The 22,169-nt window shown below is 49.0% G+C and overlaps 1 protein-coding gene across 1 annotated transcript in view; it reads left to right on the plus strand.

The window, feature by feature from the left end:
• MED27 (mediator complex subunit 27) overlaps positions 1-22,169 on the plus strand; it is a 181,337-nt gene that overhangs the window by 153,880 nt on the left and 5,288 nt on the right. Inside the window, exons 5-7 of the mRNA XM_066580184.1 lie at positions 1,880-1,987; positions 11,119-11,160; positions 20,509-20,586. Coding sequence (XP_066436281.1) covers positions 1,880-1,987; positions 11,119-11,160; positions 20,509-20,586 — 228 coding nt within the window. The remainder of the gene's footprint in view (positions 1-1,879; positions 1,988-11,118; positions 11,161-20,508; positions 20,587-22,169) is intronic.

The raw sequence follows: 22,169 nt of genomic DNA on the forward strand, positions 1-22,169 counted from the left end.
GGGGAGCGTTTGGACGCATCTATATTTCATGTTCCCTCTTGCGAGAGGGTGAGAGTTTTCCTTCTCGCACAGATCTTCTGTCTGGGGCTTTCAAAAAGATGTCAAGCTGTCACTTCTTCCTCTCCGCTGCCAACGCGGTGTCACACTTCATTAGCCGTCCTGACGGGGAGACGTGCAAAGTCCCTGTGCCACCTGCATACCCTCCCTGCATTGGGAATTGGGAGGGAGGGCACTGCCAGAATGCTTACACAATATTGTTTTGCCCTGCTGCCAGCTGTGCTACCACAACCTTGTACCCCTACTAATATGGTCAAGGGGCTCTAAACCTGATCTCCTCTACACTAAATGTAATCCTTATCAGCTACTTGTATAAGGCAACTGCTATGATTGTCCATTTCCTCTCTCATTGGAGGTTCTGCTTTATCCCCCATGCTTTACACTGCAGCTCCACCTCCGCTTGATAAGATTAGTTTAGCAGGACTTCGGATGGAGTTTTCATTTAAAATAGTGCATGAACTCATTTTGTAACCTTGTTCCATCAGTCTTTGCCAAGTTGAATCCATCCATTTACATCCTGCGTAGATCTATTGATGCCATGGTGGGTACAGCAGTGATCTCGCCTGTCATTGGGCACGTAGCTGTGCCAGCCTTCCCTTCTCCTGGCTTGTATATACATTAAGTTGGGCTTACTACATGAATCCTTGATAGCTTCCTAGACCAGTTTAGCCGCACGGAGTGAGTTTTTTTCCGTCTGCCATCTGGGCGCACACAGTGCCAGCTCTGTTCAGCAGTCATTCATGCAGCTAGTGACCCAAGGCAGACCTTACCCGTCTGCACTGGCACAGCAACACAGTCCACTCGGGCGGGCAGCACCACAAGTGGAAGAAACATGTTGATGTGCCAGGCGGCTCATTCCATCAGTCTTATAGGATAAAAAAGCCCTTTATCCCTCTGCCAGTCCCTTCGACCATGTCTGTGCCACGCAGCGCTGCTTCATCCGCCAGATGGAACCTCGGCTTGTGTGTCCCCAAAATATAAGTGAAAGAGTAGGTTTCATCTCCTTATATGCTGCCCGCGTTGGTACAGAGAACGGTGCTGCTGTGTGCTCAGCTCACAGAGGATTGGCTGGATACATTGTAGCGAGAAGTAGAAGGTCCGGCCTCTGAATGTAAAAATGAAAGTTTGTATTCACTGACTGCAAGCAGAGATCTCGAGGATGGAAATTGAAATGTACGCTCTATAAGAAAATTGGAACAAATGTTTGTTCTACTGCTGTTAGAGGTTGTAGGGTGTATATATGTACAATTGGGGTGTATTCACATTGGGAGATTTTTCGCGTGTGAGTTCGGTCCGATTGCGCTTCAGACAGAACTCGCACGTTAAAGGGACCCATTATTGGCATGTGAATGCAGGGCGTTTTTTTCTATTTCAAGGCTACCTTCACACCGGTGAGCCCCTCCCACTTCAGTAATAATGGCGATCAGCCGCGATGGAGGATCAACAAGTGTTTACCATCGTTTTCAATGGAAAACCTGGCATCACATTCGCGTGCAGATTGTCCTATCGAGAACAGTAGGCGATGCGTTCGGAGGAAGGCGCAAAGATGGGACATGCAGCATCGCGGGAAAACCTCGCTCAAAAGACTGGGACTCGTATTCGCGCGTTTCGCAGCACACAAATCTCGTACGAGTTTCTTGGTTGTGTGAAACCGGCCTGCGTCTATAGGAACATCACGCAGGTTATTTGTCACAAGCACAGCGATGAGGCATATTTTGTGATATCGGTTTGAGTTTCTTCACCCAGTACCGCCCTTGCCCGTGTGAATACGGCCCTTGGGGTGCAGCGTGGTCATCCGTATTTACCCGTCTTCTCTCCGCAGGTGACCTTGGGTAAAGTGCTGAAAGTGATCGTGGTGATGCGCAGCCTCTTCATTGACCGCACCATTGTAAAAGGCTACAATGAAAATGTTTACACGGAAGACGGCAAGGTGAGATCACGTGACTGTCTTAAAGGGCCAGTGCACCTTAGCATCGTATTTCGTAGCCGAGATGGGAAAGCGCTGCCAAGGCTACCGGCCACCCAGCTGGGGCCTGCAGGAAGAGCCAGGCACTTGGCGCAGCGCTGTTTCCGTAGCTTTCATTGAAGTGAATGGGGGCTACAGAATCGGCATAGCACACTGTACGGCGCGGTTTCCATAGATCCCATTCACTTAATTGAGAGCTACTCAAACGGCGCTGCGCTAGGCACTTGGCTCTTTCCATCAGGCGTTCGGAACAGAGCGGACGGGTTCTCCCACGTCAGCCACAAAAAGCCAAGATGGGAATAGCCCTTCCAGTTAGCAGCTACCATGTGTTGTAAAGGGTCCTTGTACACCAAGCAATGCCCTGCAGATGATTAGCACCAATCCATGAGATCGGCGCTCATCTACCCGGACTTTACAGACTCCGTGCGGGATGGATGATCCTTCATATGATTGTTCATCCTCTATAGAGTTTCACTCTTGTCAGCAGCCCATTCCCCATTCACACAGGGAGCTGCACCGCCAACAATGAGTTTTATGTCGCATTTAAGATGTAATCGCCCAAAATATGAGCGTTTGCTCGTTCATTGGACAGATCGATGGCACCTTCACATAGGCAGTGTAAAAGGCCCTTAAAGGGGTTGTCCAGTTGTAAACTATTGATGGCGTTTCACCAAAGGTCTGCCGCCTGAGACCCTCACGTGTTTGATGGGCTGGTGTGTTCATGCACTGAGCTGATGTGTACTGGAAGGAGATAGCTCCATGCTTACTGTAGTGGCCAGACCTGGTATTACAGACATTGATGTGAATGGGAACTTGACTTGTAATACCGAGCTTAGCCACTGAAGTGAAAATGGAGCTGTCTGCTTCCTGCGGTAATTGGTGCACGAACAGCTGATTGATGGGGGTTCTGGACAAAGCGATCCTCCAGTTGCATCCTCAAGTATGGGATGTATTCCCTGCAGTCTTTCTTCTCTGTAGCCCCCCGATTCTCCGGTTTCGGGCCCTGATTTCAGCCAGGCAAGATGGCTGCATGAAGTTTCTAACTATCTAATGACTCTGTGCTCTGCTCTATGATTGGCCAGAGAGCAGTTCTAGTGCATTAGTAGTCAAACTCTACCAGTGCCCTCTGGGCATTAGGTCGTATGAGGATTGCGTCGGCTATATTGGATGACCAAAAACAGGACTTGGAATCGGCAAATTGGAGGGATGGCAGAGAACAACTGCAGGAAATGTACCGCCACCCTCCGGTCCAGAGAAGAAAAAAAATTGTCCTAAAACCAGAAGTTCGCTTTAAGTGTAGACTATCTGTAGTTTAGAACTGGACAACCCCTTCAGTGACCCTCTGGATTTGGGACAACATTCTGTCCTGGTACCAGAGAGGTGGTGGTTATATCACCTACAGCTGTTCTTCTCTGCCGGCCCTCCGATCCTTCGGTTCCACGTTCCGTCTTTGACTGCCCAACATGGCCACTGCAATTTTCCCACTAACTAATACACACTTTTCTCTCATTGGCCAGCACTGATCACATGAACAGCTCTGGCCAATTGGAGAGGAGGTATGGTGCATTAATAATCTAGCACTACCAAAGCACTGTACGGATTAGTCTGGCATCTTGGATTGCTGAAAACAAGACCTGGAACCGGCAGACTGGAGGGATGGTAGAGGACAGGAACTGCAGATAATGAGCCACCCTCCTGTCCCCGGACAGAATTTTGTCCTGAAACCCGGATGGTCCCTTTAAGGGTAGGCCAACAACTAGACAACCTTTTTAAGACTAACTGCTAATATCAGTTACACTGTCGCAGAGAACTAGCAAAAAGATCATAGGCCTGATAAAAGGCTGCGCCAGGACCTTCACCACCATTCCTTCCCAGCCCTCTGGGGTATTTGGCCCCGCTGGTCATCAGGGCCCGAGTGCAACTGCAGCTTTGTACCGCCTATATAAATGTAAGTCTTGAAGAATGTCATAGTCAGCATCTTCCTTGCCTAAGACGGCTGATAACAGAGAACAATAACATGTATATGGAAAAAAAGAGCCCATACCCCTTCAGTAACTATTGTCTGAACCCTAGTTTGGCCAACAGCTGTTATTTTGCCCCCCCCCCCCCCCCCCACCAAACACATGAGCTCTCGGCTTGGTCGAATGTTCGTTTGTTTTCGCTAAGGAGCGGTGGGGACCACTATGGCGGCAGCTTATCTGCGGGAAAAGAGATCAGGCATGGAAATTCAGTATTGCCCAATCCTTCTGTCCTGGGAGAGTCAGGAGTCTCTCCTACATATGCGAAAGCGTTGTGGTCCTCCAAAAATTGGCGACTTTTCCCTAGTGTGTATTGGGGACCTCGAAGACAGTAAAATAACATTTTATAGGCAAGGAATGGGTTAAAATAAAATCAAAACAATGCTTCCCTCTTAAATGGCCCCGCCCCTCTGCGGCGGTCATGTGATACTGCTAAAGCCCGTGATCGGTCATATGTACAATAAATATCACATGACCGCTGCAGCTTCTTCCAGGATCGGAGCATCGGGGCTCCTGTCCTGGAAGTGAGGGACCATTTAAGAGGTGAGCACTCCTTTTATTCTATTCCCTGCCCATAGAACTTTTTTTTTATTATTTTTTTTATTCTTGTAAAGCCCCTTTAAGATGGATTGCAGACCCCTTTAACCGGAGCAAATAAGAAAAGCAAGTGGGGAAAAAAAAGTTGCAATTGCGCCGCGTCCCGTCTGGCCCGGCCTCCTGCCAGTCTGCCGCTCCGGTCTCCGCTGACATCAACAGTTGCTCAATCAAGAGGTCACGGTGAGCCACGGCAAGCAGTACCTTGCGGAGGCGCTGGTGATATTTGCAGAGCTCGCAGCGCCCTCCGCGCTCCCCGGCGCGCTTGTAATTGTCACATCGGGGTTACTCAGGGATATTTGTTCCCTAAATTTATTGACGAGCAAAAAGGGCAGACGGGAACAGATGAATATGTTTAAGACGAAAAAAAAATCGTTCTTGTCCACTGGAACATTGGAACAGCTAATAAATTAATTTGGTTTTCACAGCCGACTGTGCTCATATAATTGGCTTTTCGCGTTAACCCCTCGCGTACCAATAATCCAGCGACGGCTGAGCCGCGATTATCTGAGGCACTGGAAATTACAAAGTAGCAGCCGGTTAATCACCAGTAAGGTCATCTGCCCATCCCTGGGGTTGTCCATCATTCACTTCTCTTGATCAGGAAGGGTAAAAGAGTTGATTGGCACAGAGCCTTAACCCATGCTGCGCCAGAGCACCTGCCCACGGCGCCAGGTTTATTGCACGGCCATTAATATGGGAATCAGGTTCCCTGACTGATTACGGCTCGAACAGTGCTCTCCGGACCCAAAGGCCACGTCCTAACGAGCCAAGGGCGCAGCAGAAGAGATCGTTAGCATGCAGATGTTTTACCGCCGCCGTGCCAAGCGCATGTATAATCAATTCTGGTGCAACAAGGGGATATCTGTGTCATGCACCCCCGTAGTCTATATGTACAAGGAGGTGGACGTCCTCCACCTATGTTGGGTTGTAGGAAAATCTGATTAACAATGCAGATTGCTGGCAGCAGAGTCTGGTTGCTATGGATACATTTCTTAAATACAATGTTTCATAAGAGGTTGTCGGGTAGATCTTCCCTAGCAACCAGTCTGTCTGTCAGCTCAAGCCCAATGAGTCTACAAAAATCTCATTACTAACGCAGGACAAGATCAAGAAATGTAAAGTATTTCTTTAAGGTGTTTAAATAGAGGGCAGCCGGCAGCCTTCTGTGGTCCCCCCCCCCCCCCTTCCTCATATTCTGGAGCAACAGGGGGATATCTGCGTCTTGTGGCAACCTTTAATGATACCCCTGTAGTTTGTATGTACAGGGAGGAGGATGACCACTGCCCATGGCGACAGGTTTATTGCACAGATATTAATATGAGGATCAGGTTCCCTGACTGATTGGCTCAAACCATGCTATTCAGACCCAAAGTCACAGCCTAAGGAGCCAAGGGCGCAACAGAAGAGGTCATTAAAATGGAAACGTTTGAACGGTACCCCCATAGCCTATATCTACAGGAAGGCGGACGTCATCCACCTATGCTGAGTTGTAGAAGAATCTGATTAACAATGCATAGTGCTAGAAGCTGAGTCTAGTTGCTATGGATACATTGCCTGGATACAATGTTTCATAAGAGGTTGTCAGTTAGATCTTCCCTAGCAACCAGTCTGTTTGCAAGCTCAAAACCAATAATACATCGACTTTTTTCAATCTCATCCTGCTAAGCAATCAGACTTTTGTAGACCTCCCTTTAAGGTGCCCAAATAGAGGGCAGCCATCAGTCCCCCCCACCACCACCACCTTCCCCATAGTTCATATGTACAGGGAGGTGATTAACAATGCAGAGTGCTGACAGCCCAGTTTGATTGCTATGGATATAATGACATTGCCTAGCTACAATGTTTCATCTTCCCTAGCAACCGATCTGTCAGCTCAAGCCCAATGATACGGCTACTTCTCTCTATCTTAATTCTGCTTTAGTAATCAGATTTTTGTAGAATATCCCTAATAAAGCTAGTTTTACACTGCCGATCATCTTGGTTCACTGCGATTTTTTGCGTGGCTGCGATGCTTTTTTTTTTAGAGAATAATCTCGCATTGCATTGCTGCCGCCCGCAATAAAAATTACGCGTTTTTTTTCCCCGCAAAAGACAATGGGACTTTCTAATGTTAAAATCTCATTGCATCGCAGCGCACATTTGTTGTGTTGCGATGCGATAAAACACAGGCTCCATAGGAATACACGGTAGATTTTAAAAATCGCAGAGCGCGCTGCAACCTTTTTTTTCTCTTAATCTCTGAATATCGCATCAGTGAAAACATCGCTGATTGGAAGGGAACTCTTGTAAATCATTGGTTTCATAATCTGCTTTTTAAACTGACTCTTGCATGATTTTCTCGCCCGTGTGAAACCACCCTAAGTTCTATTGACTTTGCAGTAAAAAATCGTGCGATTTCTATCATGGCGGTAGCAATGCGATGTGAGATTATTAAAAAAAAAAAAAAGCATTGCTGACAGCCAGAAATCACGCGATTTTTCAACAATTTTTTTACTGACTAACTCATTAGGCGAAAATCGTGCAATGACTTTTTTTTTTTCCTCCCTCACCTATGTGAAGCCACTTTAAAGTCGCAAATTGTAACACCTGACGTAACGCAATATTAACTCTACTAGGGGAATTTGCCATTCAGTAGCCTGGGAAACCCGTGAGATCTGCAGTGGCGGCCATATTGGTTGTCGCTCTCCTATTGTCCTGCATAGGGATCTGTTTAGCGCCACATCGCTTTGGCACACGGCTGTATCGCTTCTTTTAACCTTGAGAGTCTAGGAAAAATGAGTGATAAACATTGCGGGAGTTATAATGGCAGCCATATTGGTGGTCACTCCGCTTTCAGTAATGGATGTAGCAAGGAAACTTCAGTTTTCAACAGCCTAAAGGGTTGTCCAGTTGTAAACTATTGAGACGTGCTCAGGATTGGTCATCAATAGTAGATCAGCAGGAGTCTGTTACCAGGAGCCCCGCTGATCAGCTGTTTTCTGGGCTTATGCACTGAGCTGGTCATCTGCAGTAATCAGACAGCTCCATTCTCTCTGCAGTGGCCAGGCTTGGTATTGCAGGCATATGAAGTGAATGGGAACTTTGCCTGCAATACCAATCCTGGCCACTGCAGTCAGAACAGAGCTGTTTGTTTCCTGCAGAAATCAGCTCAGTGCAAGAAGGCATTGGCCCAGAGAACGACTGATCACAGGGGATCCAAGGTGACAGATTCCCGATGATCAACTATTCATGGCTTATCCTGAATATGGACCCATCAGTAGTTTACAACTGTACAACCCCTTTAAAGGGGCAGATCCATTTAGACCACAAGATGGCGTTGCAGCACTGTGATGATTGACTATGGTCGTATTATTTAGTTTGCAGGCAAGATTTTTGCAAATCTCGCCCCCTTTGCTGCTTAGTCTTAATTTTAAACCTGCAGCGGAATTTTTGTGCGGAGGGTCCACAATCGAATTTCCACAGTATTTCCACCCCGTGTGAACCCAGCCTTACAAGGATTTTCTCATTTAAAGAGACAGGATAGGGGATGGGAAACCTGATCGCTGGGGTCCGACCGCTGAGCATGGCTCATCCGAATGCCCAATGTGAATGCGGCAGCACATAGGACGGGCGGAGAGCAATGTACTACTCAATCATCCCCCATCCCATAGGAGTGCTTGGAGCTGCGGTCACATATGTGTACCCCCACTTCATTCACATGGGTGCGCTGTGCTTGGAGTCCCGGCGGTCCGACCGCCAGTGATTACGCACTTATCCCCATCCTCTGTCTTTAAATGCGAAGACCCCTCTAATGCCTCCATATCCGGCCGTCTGTGCAGCCGCCAGACCTGACAGCTTCTGTTGCGGTTGCACAGCGAGGTCGGCGGAGAGCAGTTATCCGGGCAGCTCCCCCCGCCGTCCCTCCTGGGCTCTGTAGTGCATGTAGCAGTTTAAGCTCCCCCTCGCGTTGAGCAGCGGCGTCTGTTCAGACTACGGCTTCATTAATTACCCCACGTCAGCGGCCGCTCACATCATCCCAACCTCGGCAAGTGAAAAGCACAAAGCTATCAAAGCCGAGCTTCAAAGATCACCAGAGCCGTCTCTGGGGTAATTTCTGATCCCCGCTTCCCTACCACTTCAAAGATGAGCGTAGAACTTGTCAGGGAGGGGGGGCGCTCCGGCGGGGAGGGACGGCATCTGATTTCTGTAATAGGGGCTGGCACCGTCCCCGTTTGATATGAGATGCAAGAAAGGTTGCGATTCGTTTATCGACTTTGAAATCATTCGCACGACCTTCAGAATATGGCATCCCGCCCCGCCATGCTGGTATAGCGTAGAGTCCGAGCGAGCGGGTGGGGGGGGGGGGCAGCTTATATGGCGGAGCGGGGGATTCGGGGATAATCAATAGGCTGGAAAAAGGAGAATTATCGGACAATGTTCTGGTAGCGAGATGGCTCCTCCGTGTAGTGCTTCCGGTATGGACATCCGTGTCGGCTGCACACGTGGGATGGTGCAGATACTGGGGAGATCTGTAGTCGCACAGCTGGGGTTTTGCTACCTTGGGGTCAGATTGTGGGAGCACTTTTTTGATTCTAGTTTGGTGTACATGGCGACGAAGCCAAAAACATACGTATAGCGCTATCGCTTTCCTAATTGTGCGTGAAGCATCAGTACAGCAGGGAGTATATAGCATCAGGGCGGCCGTAGGTCAGTGTATATAGCATCAGTACAGCGGTGAGTATATAGCATCAGTACAGCAGGGAGTATATAGCATCAGGGCAGCAGGGAGTATATAGCATCAGGGCAGCCGTAGGTCAGTGTATATACCATCAGTACAGCGGTGAGTATATAGCATCAGTACAGCAGGGAGTATATAGCATCAGGGAGTATATAGCATCAGGGCAGCCATAGGTCAGTGTATATACCATCAGTACAGCGGTGAGTATATAGCATCAGTACAGCGGTGAGTATATAGCATCAGTACAGCGGTGAGTATATAGCATCAGTACAGCGGTGAGTATATAGCATCAGGGCAGCAGGGAGTATATAGCATCAGGGCAGCAGGGAGTATATAGCATCAGGGCAGCAGGGAGTATATAGCATCAGGGCAGCAGGGAGTATATAGCATCAGTACAGCAGGGAGTATATAGCATCAGGGCAGCCATAGGTCAGTGTATATAGCATCAGGGCAGCCGTAGATCAGTGTATATAGCATCAGTACAGCAGGGAGTATATAGCATCAGGTCAGCCGTAGGTCAGTGTATATAGCATCAGTACAGCAGGGAGTATATAGCATCAGTACAGCAGGGAGTATATAGCATCAGATCAGCCGTAGATCAGTGTATATAGCATCAGTACAGCAGGGAGTATATAGCATCAGTACAGCAGGGAGTATATAGCATCAGATCAGCCGTAGATCAGTGTATATAGCATCAGTACAGCAGTGAGTATATAGCATTAGTACAGCAGGGAGTATATAGCATCAGGGCAGCCGTAGGTTAGTGTATATAGCATCAGTACAGCAGGGAGTATATAGCATCAGGGCAGCCGTAGGTCAGTGTATATAGCATCAGTACAGCAGGGAGTATATAGCATCAGGGCAGCCGTAGGTTAGTGTATATAGCATCAGTACAGCAGGGAGTATATAGCATCAGTACAGCAGGGAGTATATAGCATCAGAGTAGCTGTAGGTCAGCGTATATAGCATTAATACAGCAGGGAGTATATAGCATCAGTACAGCAGGGAGTATATAGCATCAGGGCTGCCGTAGGTCAGTGTATATAGCATCAGTACAGCAGGGGGTATATAGCAGCAGGGCAGCCGTAGGTCAGTGTATATAGCATCAGGGCAGCCGTAGGTCAGTGTATATAGCCTCAGGGCAGCCGTAGGTCAGTGTATATAGCCTCAGGGCAGCCGTAGGTCAGTGTATATAGCCTCAGGGCAGCCGTAGGTCAGTGTATATAGCATCAGTACATGATGTATCATGTGGGCAGCGGTGTATATTTATCATCAGTTCGCCCCTATACACATACAGATCGCCGTATCCTTCTATGCCACACTGTAGCCGCACCGTTGTCCAGGGCTTGGCGCCAGTTAGTGGACCTGTTGCAGAGCAGCTGGTGGGCGCTCCCTGCCATCCTCCATGACTGGCACATAGGGGCTGGCTCACAGCTGTCTTTGTACTTCAGATTCTTCCTCTCGGCTCCTTGAACTCGCCAAGGACATCGCTGCGTCCACCAGCGCGGGTGAAAGCCGCAGTCCGTCATTATTGATCTTCACTCCTCTCTTAATAATTAATGCACTTAGTAAATATGTAAATCCCCCGCTGCCCCCCACCGCCCGCTGTCAGCGCTGCGCTTAACTACACCGTAGAGGTCCAGAATACCAACCTGTCCAGCATATTATCCCTGTGCATGCGTGCTGGATTACTGGAAGTGGGGGTGCTGTATAACGGACAGTCCAGAATTGGCGCTTTAATCCTTTCTGTTTCTCTTTTTCAGCTGGACATCTGGTCAAAGTCCAACTATCAAGTCTTCCAGAAGGTGAGCGTAGCCGTTGTGCCTGGCCGGTAACAGGCCCCATTCATGGGAACCTACCGTATTTCCCAGAAAATAGGTCCTACCCTGATAGGTCTTACTATCGGGTTTTCGGGGGAGGCTTGAAATATAAGGCCTCCCCCGAAAATAGGACCTAGCTAAAGTGCCTTCCTCCGAAAAAAAAAGATCAATACTCACCTGGTCCCATTGATCTCCGGCAGCGCTGCAGTAAATTGCGTCCTCCTCGTCTTACAGCTGAGCTTCTGCTGGTGACGGGGCTTTGAATACCCCGCCTCCAGCAAAGCGAGCGCTGTGATTGGCTAATCGACCACCAGCAGTCAATCGCAGCCGGCGCTCGATGAGACAATCGCAGCCATTCAGTAATTTGGGAAGACCATTGGGAGGCATTGAGGCGCCGCAGACCAGGTGAGTATAAGCCCTCTCTGAAAATAAGACACTGTGCTATTTTTGGAGCAAAAATGAATATTAGACAGTGTCTTATTTTCGGGGAAACACGGTATCCGAACTTGACTGCGAAAAGTGTCCAATAAGCCACTAATTGCAACAGTTTTGTATCCGCCATCTGATAATCCAGAAAGTCTGGTATAAGCCGCTCTCCTAGTGCTGGGAGATCACGGAGACCTCGCCCCCTGCCCACCGCTGCAATGAATTCATCCTGCTGCTTCAGCAGAGCTGCCTTATTAGGTTTGTTTATGAAGGGCCGTCCTCGCCCGAGGGGTCTGCGAGCCGCACATTTCACAAGCCACTAAACTGCTTCAGGTTCATTTTACTTGTAAACCGCCCAGCTGGCACTGACAGCCTCCACTACAGGGGTAGCAGCGCCGCCGTCGCCCCCCTCATGATGCTGGGAAGATCTTGTACCGCTGATAAAAAAAAATTTCCTACTGAACCTCCGAGACCTTTAATTCATAAAACGCATCACTTGGTGCACCGCTGCGCCAAAGAGAGGGACCGCGCCTTAGATGAAATTGTGTGCCATCTTCTTATTTATTCGTAGCCTTTCCTGAGTACCACGATGGCTGCCGCAGGGATCATCACCCAGCTTTTCTGGGTCCTGAAGGGCGAAGCTCCAGTCAGAGGAGAATCCTTTATCTGCAGTCACAGCAGCATTATTGTTTCTACATTGTAGCAACTTGAGGCTCCACCCCCTTCTAGTATTCAGCCAGGTGCATACAATCATGTGATAACCAAGCTCCACCCATCATGGGGCTTTTTTTTATTATGACGGTTGAAAGACATGTATCAAGTAAAGGAAGCAAAGTAACAAATCCCAATCCTCATATCCTGCACCGCTGGGTCGCTGTCATCGTCCTGTACATCAGGGGCGCGTCGTTGTCGTCTCCTACTTTTTTGGGGGTCATCGTCATCTGAGTCTCTTACACAAGGGGTGGGCAGTGTCATCATTGTCTCCTCCTTTTCTGCAGGGTGTGGGTGTGTGTTCCTTGTCTCATTCTATAGGGGGGGGGGGGGCACGTCGTCTTCTCCCCCAGTTACATGAGGGTTGTCGTCGTCCTCTCTTCCTCCTACACGAGGCGGATGTGGTCTCCCCCCTACAAGAGGGACCTTCATGTAGAAGTGGGGGGCATAGTCTCCTTTTACACGGGGATGGGGGTCAGTGTAACATTGGCCATTACAGGATTCTTCCATGACCTTACCATTTTTTTAAAGGGATTTTCTCCCATTAAGTTGCCCTTAAAGGGGTGGGGTTGATGCAAATAAGGTACAAATTGGGCATTTTAAGGGAGTATGAAGGTCAATACTTAAAGGGATTTTCCATTACTAGGATATCGATGGACGTCTTTTCAGGGGTCTGACCTCGGCACTCCCTCCAATCAGCTGTGGCGCTCTGACTGGGCACTGTGGCCCTTCACTGTATATCAGCGATCACATGAGCACTGTGGCCCTTTGAATCAGCTGAATGTTGACATTCACCAATCTAGGGGACAGATCGTCAACACTTCAGTCTTGGAAAATCCCTTTAAATGTTCCATGATGTGGGGGGATACCCTTTATACTTAAAATGGGACCATCCGGTGACCCTGTAGAGGATGATGTAGGTTTAGTGTCCTTGGGCCACTGGAGACGAAGACTGTGGTTCTATGGGGGCAACAGGGATCGACCCCTTTGTATCTGGGAAACCGCATGTCCTAGGCAGCACAATGCAGGGACCCTCAGTGTACCTCCACTGCTTGCTTATACATGGGGGTGGGGAGTCACTAATTAGTCATGGTCATTAGTGCGTTGGGGTCATTTCTCCATCCGATCCCGACTGCGGGATCCGTCTCTTCCCTGACTGCGAGCGCACGATGGATTTGCAGACTTACAGCGCTGAATACTAATGTGCGGCACATTACTGAACACCCTCCGGGGGCGATCATGAACTTCATACCCGGCCTTCACGCCTTCCCTTTGTGTCGTCCAAGTCTAAATCTGACGGGTATTGTCTGCCACAATAGACTGCGGATAAAAAGAGAGTTTGATTCTCGGAGGGGGCGCCGCCGCTATGGAGGATCAATGGCTTCCCCGGTGACCACAGATAATCTCAGTCCGCTGTCAGGACTTTTTTTTTTTTTCTAACGTGGCATTTAGACTCCCCCGGCAAATAGGCCGTCCAGCCGCTCTGCCTCCCCGATCGTCTTTGGAGAATAGGATGTGTGCGCCCGTCCCTATGACAGAACTCCAGGTAGCCGGCTCAAAGATGAATGGACAATGTCAACTAGTAAACACAGCGGCTTGTGGCCTGCCGAGCTTCAAAAAACAAGCCAGACAAAAGCCCCAAACGCCCATGAATACACCATCAGGAGGCCGGCCTGATTAGAGCCACTTCCAACGTTAACCGTTTCGCTGGCCTGAGTAATACTCAGCAATAGGGAATGCACCGTTAGAACGGCCACAACAGTCACGGAGCTCTCTATATACTCGTCTAGGCAGAACTTTTAGCCCTGTGCATCCAGATTTTCCTGGTTTATGAATAGAAAACCTGAGTTGCAGTGAAGACTGACACAGGCCAAGCAATACAAGAGTAGGTCCACTGGAAGACCGCCTTCTTTGGCACTCTAATGGAAGTTGTCAGCTAGTGCTAGTGCAGTAGACCCATGTGAAAACCATGACAGAGGCGGCGCTACAGAGAAGGTGAGCGCAGGAATGGCGTATTTCTGAGTGAAGCCGTGACTAAATAACTCAAAAGCTGCAAAAAAGGGAGGTCAGGTGTGAGCTAAACCGGAAATGTCCACCCCTAACAGAGGCTGCCATCTTGGGATAGACAAGCAAGAAGGGGGGGAATATACACCTAACGGACCCTTTATCAGAGACCCCAGCCCATTATTAGAGCCCCGGCCCCTCTCACGGTTGGCGCTTTTTCATATGGAAATTTTCCCTGTGACCCCGAAGTGCGGCAACTGCAAGAAGCTTCCTGTCCGCAGGGGCCGATATTCCTGCTACTTTCATCACCGTCACGACAAATGGCTTCGGTTCTGAAGGCCAAAGGAAGGAGGTCCAATGCTACTAGATGGAGTCTAATGAAGCGGCGGTGCAGCGTTGGTTCGGTGACATCAGACTCCCCCCAACCGCTGGTGATCCGCAGTATAAACTTCCTGTTTGAAAGAGTTTTATTGTCCTTGAAGAAAGTCTTTGCAAATAAAGAGTAAATAATTAGCACAGACCTTCCAGACCTCTGTGGCCATTAGCAGCCAGCCTGCCCCCTGCAGGTATGAATTGACCAGGGCGGGCGCCCTCCCGCTCCCTCCGTACTGCAAAGTTGCAGCAGAAACAATACGGCTAATGTATGAAAATATATTCTCGTCAATATCGTGCAAGCGAGCTAAAGAGCCGGAGCATGAATGCATTCATGAGGCTAATAGATCCGGCTATTGATGATCCGGGCTCAAGGTGAGAGAGGGCGCAACTTCACGGTCATTCACCAAGACGCCTGCATCTGTCTTCCGAGAAGCCTTAATATGAGACTAATAGGGTCAGAATGTTACCAGAAAATTGTATTTATCAGTAGTTCTTTGTTGGGCGCAATCAATACCCTGCGTGCCGCCGACATGAAGAAGAACGCATCACGTGCTCCCCGTGTACAGAGAACGCAAGCGGAGGAATGCTACGGCCTCACTGCAACCTCTTAAAGGGCATCTCCTCTTGAAAAATGGTCTGTTCCTGGAAAAGTTGGGTGACCAGTATATATGTACAGTTACAGCCCCCATGGCGACCGGCTTAGCCTTTCCTTAGTTATAGCTGGTTCTAGGAAAGCTGGATGACAACCTACTGGATCACTATTGAAGGTTCTGCAGCAGTTGTCATCCAGATTTCTGAATGGTGAACTTATCCAAGTAGCAGTCAAAGCTGACTGCTCGTCTAAACAGTCAGCTGAACCCCCCACAAAATGGCCAGGGGGGTGTTGATGGGCTCGCAGGGCTTGATGGACAACATCAGAAATCGCTATATACTGCAATACTGAAGTACTGCAGTATATTTTGTCCCTGTGGGGACTAAATAAAGGTGTAAAAAAAAAAAAAAAAAAAGTTTGAAAATATTAAAAGTTAAATAAAACACCCTTCCTGCGGGTTCCCCATAAAACTGTAAACAATGAAACCTAACGTGTTTAGAATCGCCATGTATGTAAACGTCAGAACTACTAAAATATCACAATGTTTATTCCGCAAACGAAGCCCATAACAGAAAAAAGGACAAAATGCCTGAATTGTAATTGTTGTTTTGTATCCCGGCTCCGAAAAAATTTGAATAAAAAGTTATTAAAATAGACTTAGGTTTCCCAAAATGGTAATAAAAACTGCAGCTCACCGAGAAAAAATCGAGCGCCACACTGCCTAATTGGCAAAAAATAAGACAAAGTTACAGGTCTTGGATTGTGGCGGCGGAAAGTAATATTTTTTTTTTACGAAAACTTTTTTTTTTTCCCTTTTTTTTTTTTTTTTTAAAAGAAAACCCTTAAATTTGATATCCCTGTAATCGTACTGACCCATAGAACAAAGTTCGTATGTCTTTTTTACTGCACTGCGAACGCTGCGAAACACCCCTCCCCCTTCATGGTGCAATTGCATTATTTCTTAATTTCCTACCACTTAAGAATCTTTTAAAGTTTTTCTTTGCATTTTACGGTACATTAAATGTTACCCTTAAAATACGACTCGTCCTGCAAAAAACAACGAGCCCTCGTACGGCCGGCGATGGAAAAATGAAAAAGTGGACAAAACAACGAAAATGAAAAATCTCTGGTCTGAAGGGGTTAATCAGCAACTAGTTTTAGGCCGCCTGCAGACGGCCGGGTCGGATCCGGCTGCAAGAATTCTCGCAGCATGACCCAACCCGAGCCCCTTAGAGAGCAGCGCGTCACTCACCTGCTCCTGCGCCCCCGAATCTTTCATGTGCCGAGTAGTCAAGGCATGCACAGACCGCAGCCGGCGGCCGGGGAGGGACGTTTCTGTGCGGGGCTCTGTGAGTCCCCCACAGAAATAGGGCATGCCGCCATTTTGTTTTCTGTGCGTGATTTCGCGCAGACAAATCGCGGTTGTCTGCATAGGATTGCATATTGTAATGCAATCCTATGCTGGCGTGTACGGGCGGAAATTCTGCGGGAAATCCCGCCGCGGAATTTCTGCCCATGTGCGGGGCCTTAGGAGAGCTGAAACAAAACAGCCAGTGAAAGGATTCTTGCTCGTCGTCTGGTTGGTGGCGGTTTCCTTTTTACTAAGCGTTCCCTAAATTCGCTGTATAGGAGCGACTGTTCGATGGTCGTCCGGCATGAAGCCACTCTTGGGTCTTGTCCACACTATGGGTTTGGCCATGAATTTGAAGCCGATTCTGTGGCGATTCCACTGTAAACCCACGGCAGGTCTCAGGTCTACTAGTCTGCTGACTCGAATGGAAATTCGTTTCCAAGCATACATTTGAAATCCTGGTGTGCCGGAAAAAAAGAGCTGCTGCCCCGTGACGAGGACGCCGAGCTGGGACATCCAGCATATTGGTCCCACTGAAAATGACTTAGCGTTTGGATTCGTGGCAGACTTCAGTGCAAATCCCTGGAAAATCGCTGATGCAAGAGCGGCACAGCTGGAAAACGTGCGACCGCGGAGAGGGCCCTTCATCGGAGAAAGCCAAAAATCACTAAATGCAGGGTCAGAGGAGTTGGGAGCGCGAAGAACCACTTTAAACATGAAGGAACCCCTGAATAAGGGCCGCCCGAAGATCAGGAGCGTCGCCTTGATGGAGCAAACCTTCCGTATCCTCGGGTCTTCACAGGAGGGGGGGCACAGATCCTATGGGAATGCCAGCTTTGCAGGCAATCTCTTCCCCAGTCAATCAGTGGTCCTCTATGTCTACTTGCTCCACTCATGTAATCATATTGTCGGACCGGCTGGTTCCTTTAGTTCCTTCTCATACAATGTTCGGCCTTCTTAGAACTGTTGCACCCACGAATGCACATTTTTCACGTCTTTGGCACCCTGGGCTGATTCCAGGTTTGCTCAGGCCGCTTTAGTGATTTATAGGCTCCGTTCACCCCCCCTTAGTAATTTATAGGTCCCCCAGTGCCTCCTGAGTCATTTATAGGCCTCATTAGCCCCAAATGATAAGGCCCTACTGTGCCCTGAGTCGTTTAAATGCCCCACTGTGCCCCCTGAGTAATTAATAAGGCCCCACTGTGCCCTGAGGAATTTAAATGCCCCACTGTGCCCCCTGAATCACTTATAGGCCCCCCTTGGCCTCTTGCCACAGAAGAAATGTTAGTTGGTAGAACAGGAAGCACTTGGTTTCTTACAGTACCACATTTTAAAAGACACAGATATAGTTGATCTAAAACAACAAGGACCGGATTGATCCCATCCCTGATTGGGCCCCTCAAGCGCAGTGGGCCCCGACACCTGCCCGGGTTTGCTGGGTGCTGACGCCGACCCACATGACCCCTTCACCACATGCTTCACTCAACTGACGATGAATATCTCTCCATGCAAGTGAAGAAAACTGAAGATTACCGCTTGTTCTTGGAGCGTGAACCTCGCAACTTTAAGTATTGAAACCTCTTCTAGCTCCAGCCGCTGTCACGCGGTTTCTGCGCACTGGACGACGTTGCCATCTGTCTCATCCCTGAAGAATGCCCCCATCGTCTCCAATGTGTCCCATGTTTCTGTCTGCTTCTATTTCCAAGGGAAAACAAATTAGCCGACCTTAGACCTTGCACCTCGTATGAGGATTTCCACCGCCGTGGACATGAAATGCGCATGTTTAAAAAAAAAAAAAAAAGGGCCGCATCATGGAGTGGAATTTACACCTGGATTTGCCTCATTGAAAGGGTCTAAATCCGTGTGCAGACCCGCAGCAAACCCAAGTCCAAGTCTGTGTTTTGGTCGTGGATTTTTGCCGCAGATTTTCGGGCAGAATCTGCGCTAATTCCAACATGTATTCTGCCGCCATAGCCTTACGCCAGAGAGGAAGAACCAAGAAACGTATCAGAACTGATCGGCTGTCTTATGGCTCATGCTGGAGGGGGCGGAGCGTGACACAGGCGGCCATGATAATCCAGGTTCCTCCGTGATGTGTGCTTCCCCTCCCCTGTCTTCATTCCTGTCTCTGGCAGCTACAACTTAGTTTTTCACCCCTCGCTCCCCCCTCGTCTCCTCCTGAAAGCGCGATCGTACATCTCAATGTTTCTCCGCTCCTTTTTCGTCTCCCCTGTTCATCATTGATCTCACCGTGTTTTTCTTGCCGCTGTTTGCTCGGATAAAGGCTGTCTCCGCGATTGACAGCCCTGTTGCCTGCAGACTTGCGCTTCACCAGATGTATAGTTACATTTTTTTAGATGTGTCAAATAATTTTCAGGAAAGTGGGAATTTTGCAGCGGGACGGCCGCCTATTATCTCCGGATCCAGATAAAAGTAAAAAATGTCACCGCTTCAATCCTGGCATCACATGCCCGCTCCTCGTTACAGGCGTGATAATTAATCCCAAAAAGAATTCCTTTAAGATGATCCGTCCAGCTTCATTTTCACCTTCTGATTCATCTATCTACAACACTTGCTTCCACTCACTTACAGTCCGTCGCTCCGAGCCCCATCGCAGGCGCCGCTGTGCTGTCACTGCCGTGATGTTGTGTGCAGCCGCTTGTCCATAATAACCCTTCACATGCCGTTCCCTACTGATGGTTCTGGTCCCAATTGCCTGTGAGACCCCCTGAGCGAGGGCAGACGATGTGTGTGATGTCTTCACAGCTCCTACAAGGCTTCGATGTCCACGTTCTGTCAGTTTACGAGGTCTCCCTGAACGTGGCGGCACCGAACACACCGGATTGTCTCCATATTCCAATAACATGGCCAACAGTGGCCTCTGGAAGGTCCAGAAGCTACAATGTCTATACTGATTAGTTGGTGATATCCCCTCCCACCAGACCCCGTTGTCAGCTCTACACTTGGTGACATCCCCCCACCAGACCCCATTGTCAGCTCTACACCTGGTGACATCCCACCACCAGACCCCGTTGTCGGCTCTACACCTGGTGACGTCCCCCCACCAGACCCTGTTGTCGGCTCTACACCTGGTGACATCCCCCCACCAGACCCCATTGTCAGCTCTACACCTGGTGACATCGCCCCCACCAAACCCCGTTGTCAGCTCTACACCTGGTGACATCCCCCCACCAGACCCCGTTGTCAGCTCTACACCTGGTGACATCCCCCCACCAGACCCCGTTGTCAGCTCTACACCTGGTGACATCCCGCCACCAGACCCCGTTGTCAGCTCTACACCTGGTGACATCCCCCCCACCAGACCCCGTTGTCAGCTCTACACCTGGTGACATCCCCCCCACCAGACCCCGTTGTCGGCTCTACACCTGGTGACATCCCCCCACCAGACCCCGTTGCCGGCTCTACACCCGGTGACATCCTCCCACCAGACCCCGTTGTCGGCTCTACACCTGGTGACATCCCCCCACCAGACCCCGTTGTCGGCTCTACACCTGGTGACGTCCCCCCACCAGACCCCGTTGTCATCTCTACACCTGGTGACGTCCTCCCACCAGACCCCGTTGTCAGCTCTACACCTGGTGACGTCCCCCCACCAGACCCCGTTGTCAGCTCTACACCTGGTGACATCCCCCCACCAGACCCCGTTGTCAGCTCTACACCTGGTGACATCCCACCACCAGACCCCGTTGTCAGCTCTACACCTGGTGACATCCCCCCACCAGACCCCGTTGTCAGCTCTACACCTAATGGCACAGGATTGGTGGGGGCCAATGCTTTTGTCAGCATAGTGTATAACTGCTATCGTCGTAACGCATTTCATGATGTGACTTCTTATTCTTGTGATGCATTCCAGGTTACGGATCACGCCACAACAGCCTTACTGCATTACCAGCTGCCACAGATGCCCGATGTGGTGGTACGGTCATTTATGGTGAGTACTGGCCCAGAAAATATTTCCACTTTATCACCAGAAAGCACTGAAGCTGAGGAGAATTATCACGCGTTTTACCTTCACAGAATTGGCAATTCAGAGATTATTGATTTCTTTTTTTTTTTTCTTTGTTTTTATCCTTCCCTCGCGCTGATCTCCAATGTTCAGATGTTATAAAAATTCACCAAGGAGCGATCGCCACCTCCTCCCCGAAAAAATAATAGACGTCTATACTATCCTACCAAAAGTAATCGGACACCCGACAAGAATCCCAAGTAGTATTTATTTCCATATGTTAATACTTAGTGGGGCTCCTTTTGTCCTAACGACACTGGATATTCTCTATTTCTTACTTCCTACTAATGAATATCCATGGCTTACTTCCTACTAACGTCTGATAGACTTCAGCTGGGGCTTCCCTTCATTCATCCTGAAAACGCCTGAAGATGGACGCTGTTCATATTTCCTGACCTGATAATTCAGCTCGTCCCAGAGATGCTCAGTAGGGTTCAGGTCGGGACTCCATGCAGACCGGTCCAATCATGGAACATCCATGTCCTACAACCAACGTAAAACAGCGCTGGATCTGTGACAAGGCATGTTATTTAGTTGGAAGTATGGCCGACCATTCCCAGAGTATTACCACATTGTTGGCAGCTCATTATTGTCTAGAACGTCCATGTACACCTCCGTGTTCCGGGCTCTTGGCACTACAACCAGCGGACATCCATGCCACATAATACTTTCCCAGACCGTAACAGAACCTCCCCTACTGAACTGTTGGCACTACACACTCCGGCAGGCAGCGTTCCCCAGGATCCTTCACACCCGGGTACGTCAGTCTGATGTGACGATGGAGTAGCGAGATTTGTCACTCCGTAGAACGTTCTTCTATTGCTCAACGGGCCAATGACGTCGCTCCTCGCTCCATTGTAGACGGGCCGATGTATTGCGCATTGTGATGGACAGCTTGTGTTCAGCAGCATAAACCGTAGATCCAATAGTGTGCAGCTCCTGTGACACCTCCATGGCTTTATATATTATGTAGCATGGTTAAGGACACGCTAATAAGACACTATATACTTTTGGTTGGATAGTGTAGATTTAGCCAAGCTTCCTTCAGTTTGGCACTTTATGGTCCGTCTACCCTACTATTAAGGATTGGCATGAGTTATCTTAAAGTCCGGCACTTATCAGGTCCTGGACCGTTCCTGAACATTATGCTGATGGCATATATTGGCAAAGGCATCAACCCCCAGATACCAGCACATCACCACGACTGTAGAGTGCCACCCTGTGCACATCCATGCCGGTGCATATTGCAAGGACTATTCCATGATCTTCTGGAGTGCGCTGAGGAACATGTGCATTCATCTGACTCTGCTGTCCCTTGGATGCTGGATTATCGGATAATGTGAAACATACTAGACCAGGGGAAATAAGCTAGGTTTAGTACGGTTCCACGTAACTGAGGTTGCGGTCAGCCGACAGTCGTAGTGAAATACGAGCTTTAAAGATGTTGTCTTGTTAAGATTTAACAAACTTTGTCAAGCAACTTATATCCAGATATATTACTATTTGCT

This window comes from Eleutherodactylus coqui, chromosome 10 (assembly GCF_035609145.1).
Source record: "Eleutherodactylus coqui strain aEleCoq1 chromosome 10, aEleCoq1.hap1, whole genome shotgun sequence".
Classification (NCBI taxonomy): domain Eukaryota; kingdom Metazoa; phylum Chordata; class Amphibia; order Anura; family Eleutherodactylidae; genus Eleutherodactylus; species Eleutherodactylus coqui.